At 32.4% G+C, this 22,336-nt stretch overlaps 2 protein-coding genes and 2 pseudogenes across 4 annotated transcripts; 1 reads left to right on the plus strand and 3 right to left on the minus strand.

The window, feature by feature from the left end:
* Positions 1-923: 923 nt before the first annotated feature.
* On the plus strand, positions 924-3,422 carry LOC111313975 (ACT domain-containing protein ACR6-like). The gene is made up of 7 exons (XM_022914901.2): positions 924-1,300; positions 1,435-1,480; positions 1,614-1,728; positions 1,813-1,880; positions 1,994-2,587; positions 2,684-2,788; positions 2,880-3,422. Exons 1-7 carry the CDS (start codon positions 1,254-1,256, stop codon positions 3,219-3,221), a joined length of 1,317 nt encoding a protein of 438 aa, XP_022770636.2. The 5' UTR covers positions 924-1,253; the 3' UTR covers positions 3,222-3,422.
* Positions 3,423-3,484: 62 nt separating this feature from the next.
* On the minus strand, positions 3,485-13,989 carry LOC111303843 (SWI/SNF complex subunit SWI3A-like; annotated as a pseudogene). Its single transcript, XR_016345330.1, has 8 exons — positions 13,753-13,989; positions 13,562-13,657; positions 6,203-6,629; positions 4,984-5,478; positions 4,523-4,692; positions 4,358-4,407; positions 3,877-4,057; positions 3,485-3,778 (listed from the first exon to the last, which is right to left on the minus strand). The product of XR_016345330.1 is annotated as an SWI/SNF complex subunit SWI3A-like (transcript).
* A 244-nt stretch (positions 13,990-14,233) lies between these two features.
* On the minus strand, positions 14,234-16,820 carry LOC111313984 (large ribosomal subunit protein eL8y-like). 2 transcript variants are annotated; one of them, XM_022914910.2, is made up of 7 exons: positions 16,751-16,820; positions 16,216-16,263; positions 15,922-16,123; positions 15,049-15,218; positions 14,802-14,930; positions 14,625-14,717; positions 14,234-14,536 (listed from the first exon to the last, which is right to left on the minus strand). In XM_022914910.2, exons 1-7 carry the CDS (start codon positions 16,751-16,753, stop codon positions 14,405-14,407), a joined length of 777 nt encoding a protein of 258 aa, XP_022770645.1. In that variant the 5' UTR covers positions 16,754-16,820; the 3' UTR covers positions 14,234-14,404. The 2 variants fall into 2 exon arrangements, with proteins under 2 accessions (XP_022770645.1, XP_089622225.1); XM_089766099.1 differs by lacking the exon at positions 16,751-16,820 and having other exon boundaries at positions 16,216-16,269.
* A 588-nt stretch (positions 16,821-17,408) lies between these two features.
* LOC111303849 (peptidyl-prolyl cis-trans isomerase CYP40 pseudogene) lies at positions 17,409-18,349 on the minus strand (annotated as a pseudogene).
* Between the last annotated feature and the right edge of the window lie 3,987 nt (positions 18,350-22,336).

Consider the following 22,336-nt stretch of genomic DNA (forward strand, 5'->3'; position numbering starts at 1 on the left):
TTTCTCCCAATCACTGCAGTTGCTTTCAGGGTATTTATCCGGCAAAGCAAACTAAGCTTATTGGTCTAAAAATTCATCTGTCTCACCTTAAATATCCTATCCAAATGTCCTACTAACATCCTTAACCACTTTCTAAAAGTGGGGCTTAGATAATCTCCTAAATATTATTCAATCAATCTAACTATCACAAGCGGTAATTTTTTACTTTTCAATACAGATTTCATTTAGATAATCGGTGTAAAAAGATTTTTATCATATAAACATATCATTTTGAGATTGAACTTCGAATTTTTTTTTCACTAACCATTCAAACTAAACATCGATAAAAATAAATAAGCAAGAACTTAATTAGGCCTCGTGGTTACTTAAACACCTATATTTTACGTGCAAAGAGAAGCAAAGTTTTAATTTGGATTCAAAAATGTAAAAATATTGAAAGTGGGACTTTTTACACATTTCAATCACAATCATCAGTAACGTAAATGGTTGGAAGGTTTGGAAAGGCAAACAACTATATTAAGAAAGAAGATACCTCGTAATAATAACCGATAAACTTTAATTCTGTAATAGTAAAATCGATTTAAGAATTGAATATAACGAATTTAAATCTCAATTATAGTTTGCAAATGATATTAAAACTCTCAAATTCTAAGAATAGTAAAAGGATAAGAAAAGAAGTTAATAGTATCTTTTATGCATACCACGTAATTTTTTTTCTTAAAAAAGTTAAAGCAAGTTCAAGTTTATCCATAATTTCTGTTTAACTAATTGCCGGCATGGAAAACATCCGGCGACGACGACAGGACATGGCACGTGACATTGCTACAAATGATGCCACGCAATTCACACATGGCCGAGCCTTCCCGCGCACGGAACGGTCTCTAATTCGATGAGAAAAGGTGGTGAATGTTTTCATTTCACCCAAAGAATAAGATTGAAGAGAGAGAGAGAGCACCGGCATTTTTATTATCCGAGACCCAGGTAACGTCTTTAACTGTTACCTTAACCAATCACCAGCTGACACGTTGACATCACGCCCTTTGTACGTTACCTTCCATGGCATATTAACCGCCTCCTCTGTTTCGGTTTATAAACGCCCCGAAACTTCACTCTGTTGTTTCCTCACAAACTCTCTCTCTCTCTCTCTCTCTCAATGTAATTAGTTGATTTAATTGCTATTTCTTCTTTGCTTTTTTTGTTCTTCGTTTTGTAGCTTTTGTTCTGTCTGGAGATTTTAAGAACACAGAGAGAAAATGGATGATGAATTTGCAAAGCTTATTATGAGAATCAACCCTCCAAGGTATTTTTCACACATGGTGTTTCCATGCCTTTTCTGGGTTTTGTTTTGGAGAAATAATTCAATTCTTTTCTACCTTTTTGAGTTCTTTTCTTGGTTTTGTTTCACCTGTCATGACCTGAGTTTCGTTTTTGTAGAGTTGTTGTTGATAATGATGCTTGCGAGCATGCTACCTTCATACAGGTATTACTTTTCCCATTTCCCAGTTAAAATATGCAGTTTCTGAGAAAATAGGCCCTGAAAGCAGATTTTGTGCTGCCTGGAACCCTGTAATACCTGAAAACTTTCCCTAAGTGGTTTTTGGTGTTATGTTTAGGTTGATAGTGTGAATAGGCATGGTATTCTCCTTGAAGTTGTCCAGATTCTTTCAGACCTGAACCTTGTTGTAACCAAGGCATATATCTCATCTGATGCAGGATGGTTTATGGATGGTATGTTCAAAAATTTTGTATATAAGTTTTTTTTGGTTCTATTAGGTGTTCTAATTTTATCAAACTTTGTTTTTTGTTTTCCAGTGTTCTATGTGACAGATAATCATGGAAACAAAATTACAGATGAGCAGATCCTCAGTTATATACAGAAGGCAAGAGATTAAAGAAATAGTTTTCTGACAAGATTTCATACCTTTTTTTTTTTCGATTTTGATAGGAAGAACTACCTGATCTTTTCACAATTTTTGTTTGTTCAATTATGCAGACTCTTGATACTAGAGTCTCTTTCTTAAATTCAATGAGGAGCTCTGTTGGTGTAATTCCTTCTAAGGAGCATAGCTCAATAGAACTAACCGGTAGTGACAGGCCAGGGCTTCTATCGGAGTTATCTGCAGTCCTAGCAGACCTAAGGTGCAATGTGGTGAATGCTGAGATCTGGACACATAATGGTAGAGCTGCAGCAGTTATCCATGTGACAGACCAGTCAACAGGGCATGCAATTGAAGAACCGAATAGACTTTCAATGATCAAGGAACTACTCTTCAATGTCATGAAAGGCAACAGTGATTTTAGGATACCTAGAATGTCAATTTCCTCTTCTGGAGTAATACATAGAGGGAGAAGATTGCACCAGATGCTGTTTGCTGATAGGGATTTTGAGAGGCCTAAGAATGTGGAATTTAAAAGTTCAAACCCCCATGTAACTGTGCTGGATTGCAGTGATAGGGATTATACAGTTGTGACTATAAGGTCCCTGGATCGACCAAAGCTATTGTTCGACACTCTTTGCTGTCTAACAGACATGGAATATGTGGTTTTCCATGGAACAGTCATCACAGGAAGAATGGAAGCCTATCAGGTTTGAAAGCACAAACAATTCAAAGGTTACCTTGAAATCTGAAGTGGGTTCATACGATCTAATCAAAAAACTAACAGAGCAAAATTCTTTGTGCAGGAATACTATATCAGGCATGTTGATGGATTCCCTATAAGCTCAGAAGCTGAGCAACAACGAGTTGTAGAGTGTCTTGAAGCAGCCATTGAAAGGCGGGCCTCAGAGGTTTTTTCCTTTAAACTACCTTCTTTCCCTTTTATTTTATTCCCTCAATTAGTAATATGAAAACTTCCTTTGAACAACTGCTCTTTTACAGGGCCTGGAATTGGAACTCTGTACAGATGATCGTTTCGGGCTCCTTTCAGACATTACAAGGATATTTCGTGAAAACGGTTTGTGCATCAGAAGAGCTGAAATATCCACCAAGGGTGGGAAAGCAAACGATACTTTCTTTGTCACGGATGTTTCAGGTAATCCCGTTGATCCCAAAACTGTGGATTTGATCCAGAATCAGATAGGACAAGCCAATCTTCAGGTAAAAGGCAATTCCTTTGTATCTCCGAAACTTCCCAAGGAGACAACAGGAAGTTTCCTATTTGGGAACTTCTTCAAAGGACGAAGTTTCCAAAACTTTAAGCTCATCAAATCTTGCTCATAATCTCTGTTCCCTGTTAGTTTTTGGAAGGGAACAGCGAAATGCTTCCTTGAGAAAATACACTGAAGATGTCACCTCTGAAAAGTTACAAAAAGGGAAAAGGTAGCGCTAGCTTCTGTTGCCATTTAGATTTTGTATATAAATTGTACATAATTAATGTAATTCATTCGATTTACAAATGAAAGCAAGTTAGATTGTACAGAATCTGCCATTTCAATGAAACGTTTGTACAGAATTGATCGTCCCAAGACTGGAAAATGCAAATATGCTTTAATTTCTACCAAAACATTGAAACAATGAATCTTTATCATGCAAACGTTACAACTGATGTTGTTTAATTGCCCTAATTCCGATTAACAACAACACATCAACTTAACTTGCCAGTCTGTGATCGTACAGAACTGTGCTCTCGCAATTTAGATATGCCAGCATTAAATATCCTTTGTAAGATATTGATCCGCTCTCCGAGGATATACTCTTTGAGTTCCTCAATTGCAGCATATTCCTTATCCATTAGCAGCTCTGCATCTTCACGATGCTTGATTTTAGAGTGACAATTTCTTTAACTGTGTTCAAGGAAAGGATAAACGTTAACGCACAGGTTACTGATGAAACCAACAGCTTCATTGTAAACATAAGTAAACTCTGAAAGTGAAACAGATAACTTTATTCTACTTGTGCCTCGACTATGGTTGAAACTAAATGTTCAATCTCCCTTTCTTCCTGCTCAGCCAATAATTTGGCATGAGCAGCAGCTGCTCCAAGACCCGTTGCAACTGCTGCTCTAATTCGCAATGGTAGAGGTATATCATTCTTCTCTGGAGATATCTCTTGAGATTCTACAAGAGGGTATATTATGATGATTAGGATTTAGGAATGAAAGACTCCAACATAAACATGCAAAAGATCAAATGGAAAGTACACATCGGAACCTTGGAAATATTAAACATCTGATGTCTACGTGCTCAGTGATAAATGATAAAACAAATCAAAACAAGTGAAGAAGATATCATAAAGAAAAAGCTGGCAAGAATTCAGTGGAAGCAATATGAAGAAAATCTACTTTTAATCCCGTAATTTGGTTCCTCAGTAAAAACTGCCAAATCATTGTGTACGACTATATTCAAAAGTATATTTACCTGAAGGACTAGGCCTCTCCTTCATCTCTGACTCTTCGTCATTATAAGCCCTGAAAAATATGAGAAAGAATAGTTCAAAAACATCATAATGACGCAAAAGCTAACAGTAAATTTAGGAGCATAGGGTAAGAAAAACAAGAATAATAGTATTAACTTATAAACAACCTTTCTAGCTGATAAATTGAAGTGGGAGACAGCAACCCATTAGTTACATCAATTTCATCGCCATCAAATACTTCCCTTGGACATGACACTTCATCAGAAAGTACTGTAACTGCAGCCTCAGCTGCAGCAGCAGTGATTTGTGGCCCAACCATGGTTGATATGAACACAACCTGTAGGAAACACAATCAGTTATGTGTGATACATGAATCAGATAAGGTAAATAGTGTGGTAAATAGTGTGTATGCTAATGGAACTATATTAATCATAATAACCAAAATTTTGTAGGTATACCAAATAGTTGAAGAATACTTTAGAAATCAAAATGATTAATTACAGAAAGTCTTTGTGTTTATATATGCCACAAACTTTAGAATACATAAGAAAAGCATAAAGTCAGAGCATCCTTAGTAAGACAGCCTGTACAAATTTCTGAACAGCAAATCCTTAGTAAAAACTCTTACCTGCTTCATGGGAGAGCTATCAGCATCTGAAATGGAAGCAGTGCGTTTCTTCTTCAACGGAGGTTCTAGATTCTCAGAATCCCCATTTGTTTCATTCTCATTTTTGCTATCATAACCTTGATCCTTGTTGACACTATTTTCTTGATGCTCAGATGAAGGAACAGGAACTGGTTTTGCACTATTCATGTTCATACCAGGTCCAGTGGAATTGCCCCTTCCTTCGGCAGAATCTATCAAAGACTCCCCAAAAGGCAGCTCAATGAGCTTTGTAACACAATCAAATTTAGACTTGGTTCGAACATTTTGAGCAACAAGATCCCAGTCATCTCCATATTTCAAAACAGAATCCAAAAGAAGTAGAGTTTCTTCTTCAGTCCACACAGCTCCATTTGTAGCACTGTTCCCACTGCAACCTTTCAACTTGAAATCATCCACAGATTTATTCTCCCCGAAATTTCCACTTCTGAAGCATTTGACACAAACCATGAAATGATCCTGCAGATGTAACACTTACAATTTGCTAAAGAACACAAAGGGTAGAAAAAAAACACAAAATAAAAGGATGGACAAACCACTTTCAAAGAACCTAATTAATGTTACCGTGCAACATAACATTTTGTATTGCCCGGAGATGCAAAACTCATCAGTTTACAATACCATACACCGCGTACTTCACTCAACTCCGCAACACAATTCCGTTTTGTACAGGTAATTACAACCAGGACAAGGACATAGAGATAAAAAAATATTTTTTCCAGCCACATTGGCCCCCAACTAACCTAGCTACAGAGTTGCACCTCACATGAATTTAGTAAGATATATAACTAATAAAAGCTTGATAAAAGAGACCAATTTCAGAACAAGAAAAATGTGATTACAACACAAAATCATTTACTCCACTTGAGAACCCTTATATTAAATACAACAACAACAACAACAAACTATGCCTTATATCCCATAACTCTGGGGTTGGTTGTATGAAAGGCTGAAAAAGGAATTATGTTAGGTTGTAATTTTGAATCTTCTTGCGCCACTCATTTCTATCAACAACAATCTTTTCATCTACTTCCTCAACCATCGTATCAATAAACCCTATATTAAATGCTAAGCACAAAATTACCATAACAAAGCATTATTCTTGGATAATTCGTTCAGAGAAAAAAATATTGCATGCTAAAATTAAATGTGAAACAATCTTAAAAAAAAAAAAAAGAATTACCTTATTATGTTCATAATATTCAGATCCACAATTATCTCCACAATTACCACAACGTAGCCTCTTCAAATCACCAAAAACATCTGAATATGAAGCCAAAGGCGGCAACTTTACTCCACTCTCGCCAACCCCACCACCACTGCTCTTCCCCTTAACAACCGGCGCCGACAGAGGACGCAACGAATTGGGAGTGGTCACGACCCGGACCGCATTCGGAGCCCCGTATTCTACCCGAATTCTAAGATCGTTCTCTGAACCATCGAGGGGTCGAGGCGGGGCGACGAAGTTGACCAAACCCCAGGTTTCCAAGAAGAGGAAGACCTTGTGGAGTAAGGTGACGTCACCGACTAGGGATTTGCGGATTTCGGTGAAAGTAAGGCGACGCGAAGGTCTTCCCTGTATTTGTTGATGATGAAATCTCTGTATTCTGTGATGCAATTGCATGGTGATCATATTGACATGGTGGAGTCGGGGTCACAAGGTGGAGCTGAGGTGGCTAAAAAGGCAGAATAGACAAAAGAGTTGAGCTGACTAGAAACGCTGAAATGAAGAAAGACAGTTATAAGAGCTGACAGAAAATAATTGATTGATTTATGAATTGTTTTTTATTATGTGCTTAATTTGCATAGGACAGATTTTAAAATTATGATATTAGCACATGTATTAAATATAATCATCTTGTACACACATTTGAGAAGTATGAATGAAAATTTATAATTTTTTTTTATTTTTTCAAATTCTCTCTTCTCTTTATTTTGGTTTGGTCTTTCATTTCTTTAATTATCTTTCTTTCAATTGACTTATTACATAACATATTGATATCAAAACTTTTTAAATTTAATATGGATAAGCAAAACAAATTCAAATTCATGGCTGAATGCACCAAGTTTACCAAGTTACAAGAACAAGTTCAAGCTTTTCAAGAAAAAATGGAAGCAAAACCAAAATGGTAGGAGGCCCAGCGAAGTAACATTAAAGCTAAGCTAACAGAAAATCAGAGGAGTATTCATTTGGTGCTCGAACAGAAGAGTATTCTTGAAATTTAGCTAGCTGAAAATCAGAGGTATATTACCTAGGTCCTTGAGCTATTATCATCATAAAGAGCAAAAACTGGTCAATCTAAGTCAAGAGGTGCTAGAAGTTCCATCAGCAATCAACCTACTCCATTGTCTCAGTTCAGAAAAAAAAGTAAGGCCTCTATTCAGATTATTGTGATAGATAATCAAGGTAAATATACTTACAAAATTGATGAACCTATAATTTTAGTTAAAAACCAGCCTGAAAAACAAGAGTTATTTTTTAAAAAATAATGTTGGACAATATAAAAGGAGTGATTTCGATGCTGGGAATAGCTCTAATACTATAGGAAATGTATATGCCCTAAGACCCAAAATAGAACTTCATGTATTTGATGGTAGCAACCCAAGAGGATGGCTTAAAAAATGTCAAAAATATTTTGTTATATTATTCATTAGTGACCATCAGAAGCTTGAAATTATTGTTATGTATTTGACTAGGAAAGCTGAAGTGTGGTTTGATGGTTATGTTATGCAACGGAACATGGTGACTTGGCAACAATTTACTAGTGATCTGTGTCTAAGGTTCTGTGATAGAACTTGTTCTAATGTTATGGAGGAATTTAATAAATTGAACCAAAAAGGGTCAACGAATAAGTATCAAGAGAAATTTCAAGAATTAAAACCTTATATGTTGCAGTTCAATCCTCATTTAATAGAAGAATATTTTGTTTCCAACTTCATCAATGGGTTTAAAGAAGATTTAAAGCAAATGAGCCTGGTAACCTTACTGCTGCATATAGACAGGCTAAGCTACATGAATTGTCCCTTGAATTTGAAAACAAAAGGTTTAGGCAGTTTCTCAAAACTATCATTACTTTTAATATTTGACCCTACCTAAAACCAATACATTCAATTACCAACCAAACACTAAAAATCACCCAAAATGCCTCACCTATAACTAATAAACAACAATTAATAGAGCAAAAGAGGGCACAAAACTTGTGTTTCAAATGTGATAAACTATTTTCTCTTGGACATGTGTGTAAGTTCAAACAACTTAATGCTATTGAAGCTGATGAGATGACTAAAGATAAAGACTATGGTAATTTTGAAGAGGATGTGAAACCAGAAATGATAAAAGGTCTAGATACTACTAAAAAACTACAGATATCCATAAATGTTATAACAAGAAGTGTGAGGCATAATACTATCAGAATTACAGGAACTATAAAAAGGAAACCATTTATCATCCTTATAGATAGTGGCAGTACTGACAGCTTTGTTACTCTAAGGTAGGCTAAGGATGGCATTGAAGTTAAACAAACTAAACCACTAACCATTACAGTAGCTAATGGTGAAAAACTCTACAATAATGCTAAGTGCAAAGAGTTAACATGAGTGATGCAAGTCACATGTTTACACATGATTTAAGAGTCTTGCCAATTGGGGATAGTGATATAGTTCTTGATGTTGACTGGATGAAGAAGTATAGTTCTATGGTATTTGACTTTAACTTGTCAATAGCATTTCAAAATGAAAGGCAACAAGTGGTATTGACAGAAAGTCATAAACAACCAAAATTCAAACTTATTTCTTGTCAAAAGTTACAAAAACTGGTGAACAAGGTACAAAAACTAATGAGAGAATTTTATATGATCAGTATGAAGAGTAAAGAAGATGAAGAAGTTTCACCAGAATTACAAGAACTATTGCTTGTATATTCAGACATTTTTGCAAAACCAACTAAGCTTCGACCTAAGAGGTCTCATGATCACAATATACCTCTTAAGGAGAGAGCTCAGCCTATAAACCTCAGACTTTACAGGTTTTCTCATTACCAAAAAGCTAAAATTGAAAAACAAATTTTTGAAATGCTCTCCTCATTTATCATCCAAACTAGTAGAAGTCCATTTGCCTCACCTTGCCTATTAGTTAAGAAAAAAAATGGTTCATAGAGGCTTTATGTTGATTATGGGCAACTCAATGCATTAACAGTCAAGGATAAATTTTCAATTCCAGTAGTAAAAAATTTTCTAGACGAACTCAAAAGAGCTAAATTTTTCTCCAAAATTGATCTGCGATCAAGCTATTGGCAGATTAGAGTTTGAGATAAAAATATTCCAAAAATAACTTTCAGGCACACCATGGGCATTATGAGTTTAAGGTAATGCTATTTGGGCTTACTAATGCTCCAACTACTTTTCAATCCCTGATGAATGCTGGTTTTTCTCCTTATTTAAGAAAATTTATGCTAGTTTTCTTTGATGATATACTTGTTTATAGTACCACCTTGCAAGAACATATGTTACACTTACAACTTGTTTTAAAAATGTTAAGGTGTAATCAGTTGTTTGTAAAGAGAAACAAGTGCTTTTTTGGCCAAAAACAGGTTGAATATCTTGGTCACATTATCTCTATGGATGGAGTGGCAACATATCCTTCTAAGGTGGAATCTATGAAAAATTGGCCATTACCTAGCAATTTGAAGTCCTTGAGAGGGTTTTTGGGGTTGACTGGTTACTACAAAAAATTCATCAAAGGGTATGGAGTTATCAGCAAGCCTTTAACAGATATGTTGAAAAAAAATAGGTTTAATTGGATGCCCAAGGCAATGGCATCTTTTCAACAACTTAAAGAAGCCATGAGTACCAATACTAGCCTAACCAAAATTTTTGAAACCATTTTGCTTAGAGATTGATACTTCTTCGACTAGCATAGGAACAGTATTATCCCAATAAAGAAGGCCTATTATTTACTTGAGTAAGGCCTTGGGACCAAGACATGTTGATTTGTCCATATATGAGAAAGAGTATTTGGCCATTTTAATAGCTGTTACTAAATGGAGGCACTATTTGGAAGGAAAGGCATTTATCATCAAAATAAATCATGAGTCTTTAAAATATCTGTTAAAGCAGAAATTGTCCACAACTATACAAAAGAAAGGATTAACTAAGCTATTAGGCTTGAATTATATCATTTAGTATAAGAAGGGTAAGATGAATATAGTGACAGATGCTTTGTCAAGGCAACATGAAAAAAAAGAAGCTTACAGGCCTTACACTCTACAACCATTATTCCAAAATGGGTTACTGAAATGGAACAGAGTTATGAGAATAATGCACTAGCTCAAGAAAAAAATTACTCTTCTTACACTTAAACCTAGTGATGATCCTCAATACTTATTCACTAATGGAGTGCTCAAGTTCAAGGGTAAGGCATATCTAGAAGCCAAAGACCACTACATGATCAGGTACTACAGCTATTGTATGATTCTCCTCAAGGTAAACATTCAGGGGTGCAAGCAACTTACTATAGACTGAGGCTTTATTTTTACTGGCCAGGAATGATGAAGCAAATACATGAATATGTTCAACAATGTGAAGTTTGCCAGAAGAACAAAGATGAACATGTTGCTTATCCAGGTCTGCTACAACCTATACCTATTCCTAATCAAGTTTGGGAAGTATAAGATTGATTATCACTTGTAGCTTGTTGAGATGGATTATCTCATGCAAAAATAAAAATTTGAGCATTACTTGTATGGTTTATACTGTTTGCTCTTTAAAGATTTTTTGCACTAGTTGTACTTTGAAATCTTAAAAAAGAACTTCTATGAAAAGTATAAAAAGATTTATTGCTAGTTATACTCTCAATATCATCTTCTTTTTTATGTTCAAAAATATTTGTTGAAGGTAAAACCAGGTTTGGATTAAAATTGGTTGAGGCATGAGAATTTTTTAAGTAAAAATTTTTTCTTGATGAGAAAAATTTTAAACTTGATACCTTTTATTTTTCAGAGGTATTATCTGAAATATCTTCGAGACACCATCTTCGTGGGATAAATAAATCTTCGAGTTTGACTAATTTTGGTTTGATTTCAGAATCAGAACTATTAGGTTCAAAAAGTTCAATAATATCAAAATTTATCAGTTTGATAAAAGTATTTGTAGTATTTGTAAATTCATAAATTGCAGACCAGTTAATTGAAAGATCATGCGATTTTTTTTCAATATCAGAATTTGTTATTTTGACACGAAGACATAAACATTTTTCAATGTTTTCATCAAAAATAGAAATAAAATAATTTAGTTTAACTTTAAATAAAACAACACCAGCAGCTAAGTTGGATTGAATTCCTCCAATTATAGCATTAGTAGGATTTTTAAAATGATTATCCATTAAAACAGCTATAATAGGAATATCATTGGTAGATAAGAACAGCAGTTTAATGGTGATTAAAATCATACCAATATGGATATATTTAACTTTAGGGTATTTTTTCAAAAAATGGTTTATTTTTTGTTTTATAAAAAGAGGTATTTCTAAAGATCCTTGTTTAAAATCATTAGCAACAGTATCATCAAATAGTTTTTCTATATGACGTTTATACTAGGGTTAAAATTTTTTAAACCAACTTGTTTTGTAAATCTCATCTAGTTTGATAAGTTGCAGTTCTTTGAGTTTGTCTTCATAAATATTATGAGTTTTTCGCATCACGTTTTTTAGTTTAACCATACCTTCTTCAATTATAGTTGTTGTACCTATAGAAGAAGTAACTGAAATATTATCTTAGTTAGATTCAGTATTTATCATGAAAATATAATCAGATTCATAAGAAGAAGAACTATAATCGATTTCAAAAAAAACTTCATAATATATTTCTTTATCTGATGATTCATCTGCAAAAGCAATTAGAAAATTTTTTTTTCAAGTTGTTTAATCATTTTTTGAGCACTTTTCCTTTTGTTAAGGCAACTATTTGCATAGTGATATTCTTAATCACAAATAAAACATTTACAAGTTTGTTTAAAAGATTTTATCTTCTTTTTAACAACAAATTTACCTTTTTTAGGCTTGCTGGATTTACTAGTTTTTTCGAGTTTCCATTTTTTCCAATTATTATGGATTTTATGGAAAGTTTACCCCAGTAACAAAGATTTAATTACATCATGGTTGTTATTGATAAACTCACTAAGTACACACATTTCTTGCCTTTAGCTAATCCCTATAATGCTATAAATGTGGCCAAACTATATCTTAACCAAATTCACAAACTTCATGGGACCCCAAAATCAGTGATATTTGATAAGGACAAAGTTTTTTTTGGTTCATTTTGGCAATAACTAATGAAGTTGTTTGGAACTTTTGTACCTCTGAGCATAGCGTATCATCCTGAATCTCATGGACAATCTGAAAGGTTGAACCAGTGTTTAGAACAGTATTTACGTTATATGTGTTTCCTTAGACCAAAAACATGTGCTTAGTGGTTATCTCTAGCAGAGTGGTAGTATAATTTGAGCTACCATTTTGCTTTGAAAATGACACCTTTTTAGGCTCTCTATAGTTATCCTCCTCCAAAGTTTGCTTGGAAAGTTAACAGGAAAGCTAAGGTGTCTACAGTTGAGGAGCTGAGAAGCTGTTAAAGGAAAAAGAGAAGTTGAACAAGCTACTAGTGGATCAATTAAAAAAGGCACAACATAGAATGAAGTTTTATGCTGACAGAAATAAAACTGAAAGAACATTTGAGGTTGGGGATGAAGTGTATTTGAAGCTTCAACCATACAAGCAGACTTCTCTAGCACTTAAAAAAAACTTGAAGCTTTTAGCAAGATACTATGGTCCATATCCTGTAGTTGCCAAAAATGGTAAAGTACCTTATAAAATCCAACTTCTTGAGACTTCAAAGATACATCCAGTATTTCATGTGAGCCTTTTGAAAAAAAATTAGAAGTAAAATTGTGCCTAGGATAACTCCTCATAAAGTGGGTGAAGATGGGCAGCCATTAGTTTATCCTGCTAGGGTTCTTAACAAAAAGGTGGTTAAAAGAAACAACAAGGCTGTCCCTTAATTATTGGTAGAATGGTATAATCTTGGATCAGAGAATGCTACTTGGGAAGATTATTCAGTCCTTAAGTCCCAGTTTCCCTCATTTGATTCTTGGGGACAAGGATCAATTAGAGAGGAGAGTAATGTGATGAAATTGCATGGTGATCATATTGACATGATAGAGTCAAGGTCACAAGGTGAAGCGGAGGTGGCTAAGAAGGTTGAGGTAGATAAAAGAGTTGAGCTGACTGGCAATGAAAGAAGACAATTATGGGAGCTGATAAAATATAATTGATTGGTTTCTAAATTGTTTTTTATTATGTGCTTAATTTGCATTAAGCAAATTTTAAAATTATTATGCCAGCACATGTATTAAATATAATCCCCATTCGATTGAGGAGTATGAATGAAAATTTACAATTTCTTTCTATTTTCTCAAATTCTCTCCTCTTTGGTCTGGTCTTTCATTTCTCTAATTCTCCTTCTTTCAATCGACTTATTACAGAACATACACTTAGTAGATTTTGGGGGTTCTTGAGATTGAGCTTCCTTGGAAGTATTCTTTCAATGCTTGCCTCTCTGTTTCGTGAATATCGTTCCAAGCAAACCAATCTACGAAGAAGAAGAAGAAGAAGAAACTAATGAAAAAGAAAAGGGAAAAGGGATTTTTTTGGGGGAAAGGAGAAGTAATTCATTGAGGACCTTACTGGAGTAGCTTGGAATGGTGTAGAGGTGGAGCTCTTGTTCTTCGGGTCGAGTTAACTCCGAGTTCGGATCATGGTGAGTGGTGTTCTCCATCCCGAGTCCTTGGTGTGTTTTGGATCGTGTCGTATTTGGATTTGCTCTGTCAATGCTGGGTAAAAATGGGGTTTTCTATTGCGACAAAGAAACAGACGCATTAAGTAGCCGACCAATCAGGATCTCCCTTGTGGAGTTTGTAAGGCAATTTTTCAATATAAAAGATTCCCCCGTACCCATAAACACAGAGAGAGCCATATACTTAGTATTTTTTTTCTAATTAAAGACAGATTCATGCTCAAAGACACAGAATACTACATGATTTTTTTTTTATTTTTTCTTATATTTAAAATTGTGAGGTATAGTTTTGATCATGAATTAATTACTTTAATTAAAAGCTCGAACTCTCTTTACAAACGCAAATCTTCACAACACAGCAACCGCTAGGAATTTTAAAAGTTCAACTAGAAATGATATAAATATGCCTCTGAGAAAAGAGTAAAATGAGTCGAAAATTGATTGCAGCTGACTACACAGGACTTTTAATCAAACAAGAAAATAAATATGACAAAAAAAAACCACAACTAAAGGTGCCTCTAGAAGGAAATGATGCCGCTATTCCTAAGTCATCCTCTGCGCAGCTTCCTTTGCAAGAAGCTTCTCCTTTGCCTTGGTTCTAGCCTGTGACTTGGAGCCCATGATTCCACCTCCCCACTTCTTCCTGTACTCATCGTACTTGTCATTGAAGTTTGCCTGTGATGTAAGTTACAAGTTAACCATATGATTGTATAACTTGAATAGAAGTTAATTTGAAAATATTGCTGGTGCAATCTTATCTTACCTTGATGGCCTCGAGGATTTTGCTGAACTCCAACTTATCCTCATTCTTAACTGTAGTCAAGCACAAGACAGCGGCAGTTTTCTGGTGAACGATCTGCAGTAGCATAAATACATATAAGTAACCTACTCGCTTAACTCTATAATGGCTGAAAAGCACACAAATATGAAAGACAATTACCGATCCCAAACGTGATTTCCCCTTGACAATGCAGTAAGGGACTTCCATCTTTCTGCACAAAGCAGGAAGCCACACAACTAACTCTATGGGATCCACATCATGAGCAATAACAACCAATTGTGCCTTGTTCTGCAGAGGACATAATTAAAAAAAAAAAACCCAATTATTTTTTAAGTATTTTGAAATAAAAAGAATGCACCGTACTGCTATAGCTAAACTGATGAATATGAAGAAATTAGAGGGCAACCTGCTCAATAAGGTAAGTAACATGGTTAAGACCGTATTTCACAACAATTGGTTTCTTAGAGTCGGGAGCTTTTCCTTCAGCCTCAGCCTGGGCCTTCTTCAGGAGACGTTCTTTCTTGGCTGCCTTGTCCTCTGGCCTGTACTTGAGGAGCAACTTGAAAAGATTTGTTGCTGCAATAGGACATAAAATAACCAAAGTTTAAATCCATATCATTATAAGCAGAAAAGGTATTCTGCAGTAAGAAAGGAGGAAGGGAATTAAACACGGATGGAAGAGGCTACAAAAATAAATAAGAATGAAGGACACTACAGGATATGATATCAAACACAGCAGAATAAGCATGTTTACATGAATATAAACAGAACAAAAAATTTGGCACCCACGTATTTAATATTTTGAGTTGAGACAACCAATCTAAACTATAGGTTCCCATACCATCTTCCACAACCAATTACAAACTTCAAGAAGTCACGTTTACCTTTTATTCAATGTGGGAATTCTCCAACATTCCCCCATTTCCATATTTCCATTTGTTATTCTTTTTTCAACTAGACTAATTATCAGGAGAAAGGTCAGAAATATACATTTAAAATAGCAAACTCCATTAAAAAATCAATTCTCCAAACAAAGTTGTACTACAAACCCTAAACCCTGACACCTATGCTAAGTTTACACTTAACAAGAACAAGCAGAAAATTGGAAAAAAATGGAGCTCTGATAGAATCCATTCTCTCTCCCAAATATAATACCAAACCCAAAAACAAAACTAATCAAAGGGTAAAGAAAATAACTATTGAGAATTCCATAATTCACTCAAATTAAAAATTGTGAATCTAATACATAAGTAGGAACAAGTGAAGATTTATTGCTTACCAAGGTTCTTATCAAGAGTCTTGGTAAACTGGTTCAATGCTGGTGGGACCTTTAACCTCTGCTTAAGAATCCTCTTTTTCCTTTGAATGCGAACAACCTTAGGCCACTTCACGAATCGATGCAGATCCTTCTTTGGAGGTAAAGCCCCTCCAATACCAAACTGTTTTGGACGCTTTTCAAACAATGGATTCACAACCTTCTCCTAATTTCCAAAATCAAAAGAATAAACAGATAGTGAGACCACAATCAAGTTATTTGAGGGATTCAGGTGATTAAGAAAGTAATGACAATTACTTGTTTCTTCTTGGCTGGCGTGACCACCTTTCCACCTCTCTTTGGGGCCTGCATTTAACAACAAAGTAAATAAAAACACAAAGATAAACCCTTTAGAACAGGAAAATCAATTCATAGCTCGGTCCAAACAATTTAAACTTATATCAATAGAGTCACTAAGAAATTCTTCAAACAAAAGATGAACTTCACTTGTTTCATTTCGGGAACTTGATATATACCATGGCAACTTCCTAAGCTTCTTCAGAACTTATTAACAAACACAAAAATTAGTTTCTTTTAGCTAAACTAAACTTGCACTAATCTTCAATGGAACCACTGTTCATTACATTATCATAATTGCTGTCATGGGTCTGTTCATTTCTGATAAAATTATCATCTTCCAAGAAATTTAATACCATCTAAACCAAGCATTTATAATAAGCTAGATGAACTGCATCAAAAGCAAAAAAACAAGTAGAAAATCAAAGAAGAAGAAACAACTGAGTACATACACACCAAAAGAAGAAGAAGAATTGAAATGGGTTGTCGGATTTACCATTTTTGCGCCTGCTAAGGCTTCTTCCAAGATTAAGTGAGAACGGCTAAGCGAAACCCTTCAAAAGCACGAAGAAACGGAAGAGAAACAACTAGGGTTTATACAAGAACAAGGCCCACGTTTGGGCCTGTGGTAACAAACTATGGGCTTGTCTGACCCTTTTCCATATGGTCTGATACATCAAGTCCCAAAGCTCCCAACCCAAAAATTCTTCAACTGATTAGTGACTTTTACTCTTTAAGACTTAATTAAATTATACCAGAGTAGGGCTCGGTTTCGCTCGGTCTATTATAATAATTTTAATATTTTATTAAATTAGTACATGTTTGAATTAAAAATTAAAATGATATTTACAATTAATATAAAACAATAATTTAAGAGAAAGTTAAGATTCTAAGTTATTAATTTTAAAGAGTCAGATAGTAATTCTGACTTTATTAGAAAGCTAGAGTCTTATATTTACTTTAGTTAACACAAACCTATTACAAACAAAAAGTAAGTTACCATAAAACAATAACACTTAGTGTTTAATAATCACCTTCAAGATACAAAAAGTAAAAGTCATTTCTTGACCTAACATGGTATCTAGGCAACAAATCAATGCTGTTTAAGTTGCAAAATTATCCAAACCTAAAATGCTCAATAATTTATAATCAATCTAATAGGGAAGAATGAAGCTTATAGAGCTATTTGTGAATATTTGGAATATTGTTTTTTTCAAACTTGAACTCTTCACTACAAAGCCAAAACATAATATATGCAAACCAACCATAGTGAATTGAGAATCATACTACTTCATTTATAAGTGAAAGATGATACCATGGATAAAAAAAAAATATTGTCACCTTCATCAACCCTTTTTTCTCTTGACAGATATTTATATAACGTAAAGCCTTTTTATACTTTATGAGAGCCATCTTATAGTCTTGTTTCTATAAAGGAAATTCATTAGCACAAATGAGACAACAAATGAAAAACTAAAAAGGAATAAAAAAAAAAAGAGAAAGAATAAGTTATAAATCCATGAAACACCATCTTAAAATATCAAATGTAGCAAAAACGTTGTATAAGCACAATCCCATTTGGCAATGAACCTATTACTGCATCAATAAACATCAATAAGCCTATTACCTTATAATGTTCATTTCTAAAAGCTTTAATAGAACCTACAGCAGTCATCCACCTAAAGAGTTCATTAGGACTGTCATCAATGTCAATTGGACAATCATTACAAATATCACCATAATTGAAAATTTTGGGTATCCTGTCATCTGCCCCTTAAAGAATTTCTCTATAGTCAACAATTATAACATCAACAATAAAACAATCAGCTTCACCAATTTTTATATGTTTGATTGAACAAACAACTCCCATTCATTTGACAACTTTGCCAAAAATAACATGTTTTCCATTTAAATAAAAAATGCGAGTTGCAGTGATGAAACATAAAGACCCATTTATGTTAGGACCAGCATTTGCCATAAAGAACATACCTTTCTTTTCATGTTTCAATTGAAAATTTTAATCTTCAAATTTCAAACCATAAATCGACTTTCCTTCAGTACTATCTCCAGCAGATATATTTGCACCTTGTACCATAAATTCTTTGATATTATTGTATAATAATTTTACAATATTTAGGTTAAACTCGAAGTTACAGTACATGTATGAATAAGTTTATTTAGGTAAAACTTGAAGTTACAGTACAAGTACGAATAAGTTTATTCATAATTATGGTAGATGATAACTTTGAAAGTGTTATACGTGATCATTGCAAATAGACAATAGTCACCTTTTTTAAAATGATTATTAATAACAAATTTGTTATAAGAGACCGTCTAGTATAAAGTTAATTTTTTTGTTTTTACAGAGAAAAACATACATCAAAGATAAGGAAAAGATCAATACTTAAAAGAACTAAAAGTAAAAGGGAAATTTTAAGACATGGAAAAGCTTCCATCCATTTAGCATGTGAAGATCTTTTGCTATTTGTAAGACATTAATTTTGATGAGGAAAATCTAGACATGTTTAAGGGAAACAAATATTATGAAGAATATCCGATTAAATTTTGAAGACCATATTTATTACTACTATTAATTAGAAATTGAAAAATTACGAAAGAAATTAAGCTCAAGCTTGAATCCACTGTTTAAATTAATTGATTTATTCCTTTAAAAAATACCATGTTTATGCCTTCCATTTTATTATATTTTTATTATATACCTCGTATTTAAATTTATACCTTAATCTTTACTAAAATATTAAAAAAGGCATTAAACTATTTAATTTTATTTAAATAAATCCCTATTTTTTATTATATATAAATAAATATCTATATTTTCATTTGTATTTATATAAGTCTTTATTTTAAATAAAAGATGATTTATATTAAAAACTTATTTAGGTATAAATTAAATATTAAAGGTTTATTTGCATACAAATTAAAAGTTAAATGTTTATTTATGTGTAAATTAAAAATTAAGAGCTTATTTTGATATAATAAAAGTATAAGAATTTTAGCGCTTAATCTTTGAAATGAAAAGTAATTAGTATTTTCAAGATAGGTTTAGTTGTTTGATCTTGCTATTTGGTAATCGAACTTTGAATAATCATTAAGTTAGATCTTATTTTACTTTTTAATTAAAATATTAAGTATATAAAAAAATAAACTTATATGTGAACATAAACTGTGAAATTTTAACAATAACCTTTAAAATATAAAAATTTTGGATGATATATAGTTGTCATGGACATGTTTGTAACATATAGCCAGGCTCAAAACAACCATATATAGCATGCATGCATGGTTATGGACATGTCTATCATTTTCAGTGGACCTATGTAATTTTCATTTCCTATTTCTCTTCCTACCACATTTATGATAAAACAGTCATATTAACAAATAGATAAATGCAAACTCTTACTTTTTCACTTTCTTATGTACAAACCACATGGGCAAATCATTAGCCAATCTGTATACTATTTTATGATAAAAACATACACTAATTATTGATTAATTGAAAAAGAATCAATACTAGTTATGGTTATTGAAGCATGATACCTAAACAGAATCTAATAAATGTGGATCAGCTGGAAGAACTGGCATTCTATTTAAAACATTTTTTATTATTAATATTTCTTCAAAGTACATCATTTGATAGAGCTTTTTACAAACAACTAACAAAGCAAACATGATAAATGGTTTCATACGTTCCCATAAAATGTTGACCAATGTCCATCAATTTTGCCACATTCTTGTCACCATTATGAACAAACTCCAGAATCTAAGATGGAAATATATGAAAAGAGATATGAAAGCTCATTTTTCTTCAACCATTTCTAAAAAATAATAATAATAAAAAGAAACTTAGCTCATAATCTAATAATTTGATTATATGAAAATTTTTTAATGAAATCCTTATTTACTATTCCATTATATGAAGAGATAATAAAACTAAATATCTTGAAGATGTACATTATCAATTGCATAACAACATCAAATTTTATTTTAACAAAAAAAAAAGTGAAACATATACAAAAATGCTTATATATGAAAAAAAGCTTAATAGAATTTGAAGATGAATTATCAGCTTAGAAAAATTAGTATAGTTGGTAGGCAGATAACTTTCAAAATTAAGTTTATTCATGAAAATGTAAATCATAACTTGTATTTTAATATGTATTTTATACACATTTGTATATGTGGGATAGGAATAAACAAATGTAGCAAAGTAAATGAATCACCTAAGAGGTAATAAAAGCATTAGTTTAAATATAATTGAGTTTAAACCCTTGTGTCAGATGCTTATGGGCAAAGTATCATGTATTATGAAGGCCTAGCTTATCAACTTTTGCATTATGAATTGGGTGTCTATTTATAAAAAGGCAAGGGATGGTTTAGATCTAATATCAAATGCATTTTTCTAGTTAACGAAAATTAAAACAAGTGGGATAAGTGAATACCTGCATAATATAACAACTATTGTAGTAAAGGCAATTTTATAAGATAAAAAATTATAATGAATTTTAACTTAATCCCCAATAACATTCAACAATACATGTATAAAAAAACACTAATTAAACAAAAAACATAAACTAATAAAAAAAAAAACCCAATCTAATTACCATATGTGCAACATACAATAAATATTTTAAACAAATATTTTAGAAAAAAAAAAACCTAACAATAAATATTTTAAACAAATTAAAGAAAAAAAAAGCCTTGAAAAAATTTTGTTCAAAATCCCTATGATTTATTCAAAACTTTTACATGTCTCGATTAATATAAAAAAAAAGTCAGAGAATCCATACCGAATCAGTTGCACCAGAGATAGCTAGTTTCATAAATGCAAAACCATACATTTTACTTACAATCATTGTACATTTAACTCGTTACTTAATTACTATAAAAATCAAACAAAAACAAATTTGATTTAAAACTTACCATCAAAGCAAATGACCAAAAACTAATCAACTCAATGAAATTAAATTCGACTAATTCACAAAACTCTCCATTACAACTTCCCTTTCATTATTTAGTTCCCTATAGGTTTTCACTTGATTCAAAACTTTTTGGTCAAATAAGATCAATCTGAATAGCAACTTGACTGGAAACTTAGCTCTATAGCCTCTAATCAAGTCAAGATTTAAAACTCAAACTTTTCATAAAACGGTGACATTTCCTTAAATCGGGGTTGCAGATTGAGAAAGTTTATAATAAGGAGAAAACAATAAAAGAGGGCCATTGAAATGAGCAATTCATTTAGAAAATAGATGATAAAAAAAGTAAGACATGACTATAAAAAAATATGGCGAAGGAATATGAAAGAGAGGATAGAGATAGTAAAGCCATTGAAATGTGTTAGGTAAAGTATAGATAAGTCAAACAACACTTACACCTATAAACGCTATTAGATGCCACGTGTGTATCATTGTCTTATCCTTGTTGACAACTCACTGATAGAGACTCAAATGTAAAATTGTTAAAAAAAATGTCATCATAAGAATCTTTAAGGATTCTTTTTATATAATGTAGTATTGATGTTATGTTTATTTTGATGATAAATATATATAATATAATAATTATTATATATAACTCATGTAATATATCAAAATATAAATATATTTTTTAATTTTTATCAAATTTATATTTTTTTTTATCAAAAAATTTAACTTTAGGTTATATTTGGATTAAGGGAAAATAAAGGAAAGTAAGGGAAAAAAAAAAAACTTTTCATTGGTTTGATTTACCATTTACATTTTAATAAAGGAAAGAAAAGGAAATTAAGCATTCCTCCATTTCTTTCAAAATTTTCAACTTTTAATCATCTCATATCAAGATAAATATGAAGAAAAGGAAAAGATTAAATTTTTTAAATATAAAATAATTTTCTATTCTTATTATATTTTATCATTTTTTAATAAATACTATTATAATATTCAAGATTAATCATTGATGTTAACTATTGATACTACTTTTAAAATTTTTGCAACTTATTACTTAATTATTTTGTTGTTAATAACTTCAAATTTTATATATTTTTAATTTATCCTTAGGTTTTAATTTTTTTTTACTTTGTTATGAC

The sequence above is a fragment of the Durio zibethinus genome, chromosome 9, assembly GCF_047325235.1.
Source record: "Durio zibethinus cultivar Kanyao isolate XHJ-2024 chromosome 9, ASM4732523v1, whole genome shotgun sequence".
Taxonomy (NCBI): domain Eukaryota; kingdom Viridiplantae; phylum Streptophyta; class Magnoliopsida; order Malvales; family Malvaceae; genus Durio; species Durio zibethinus.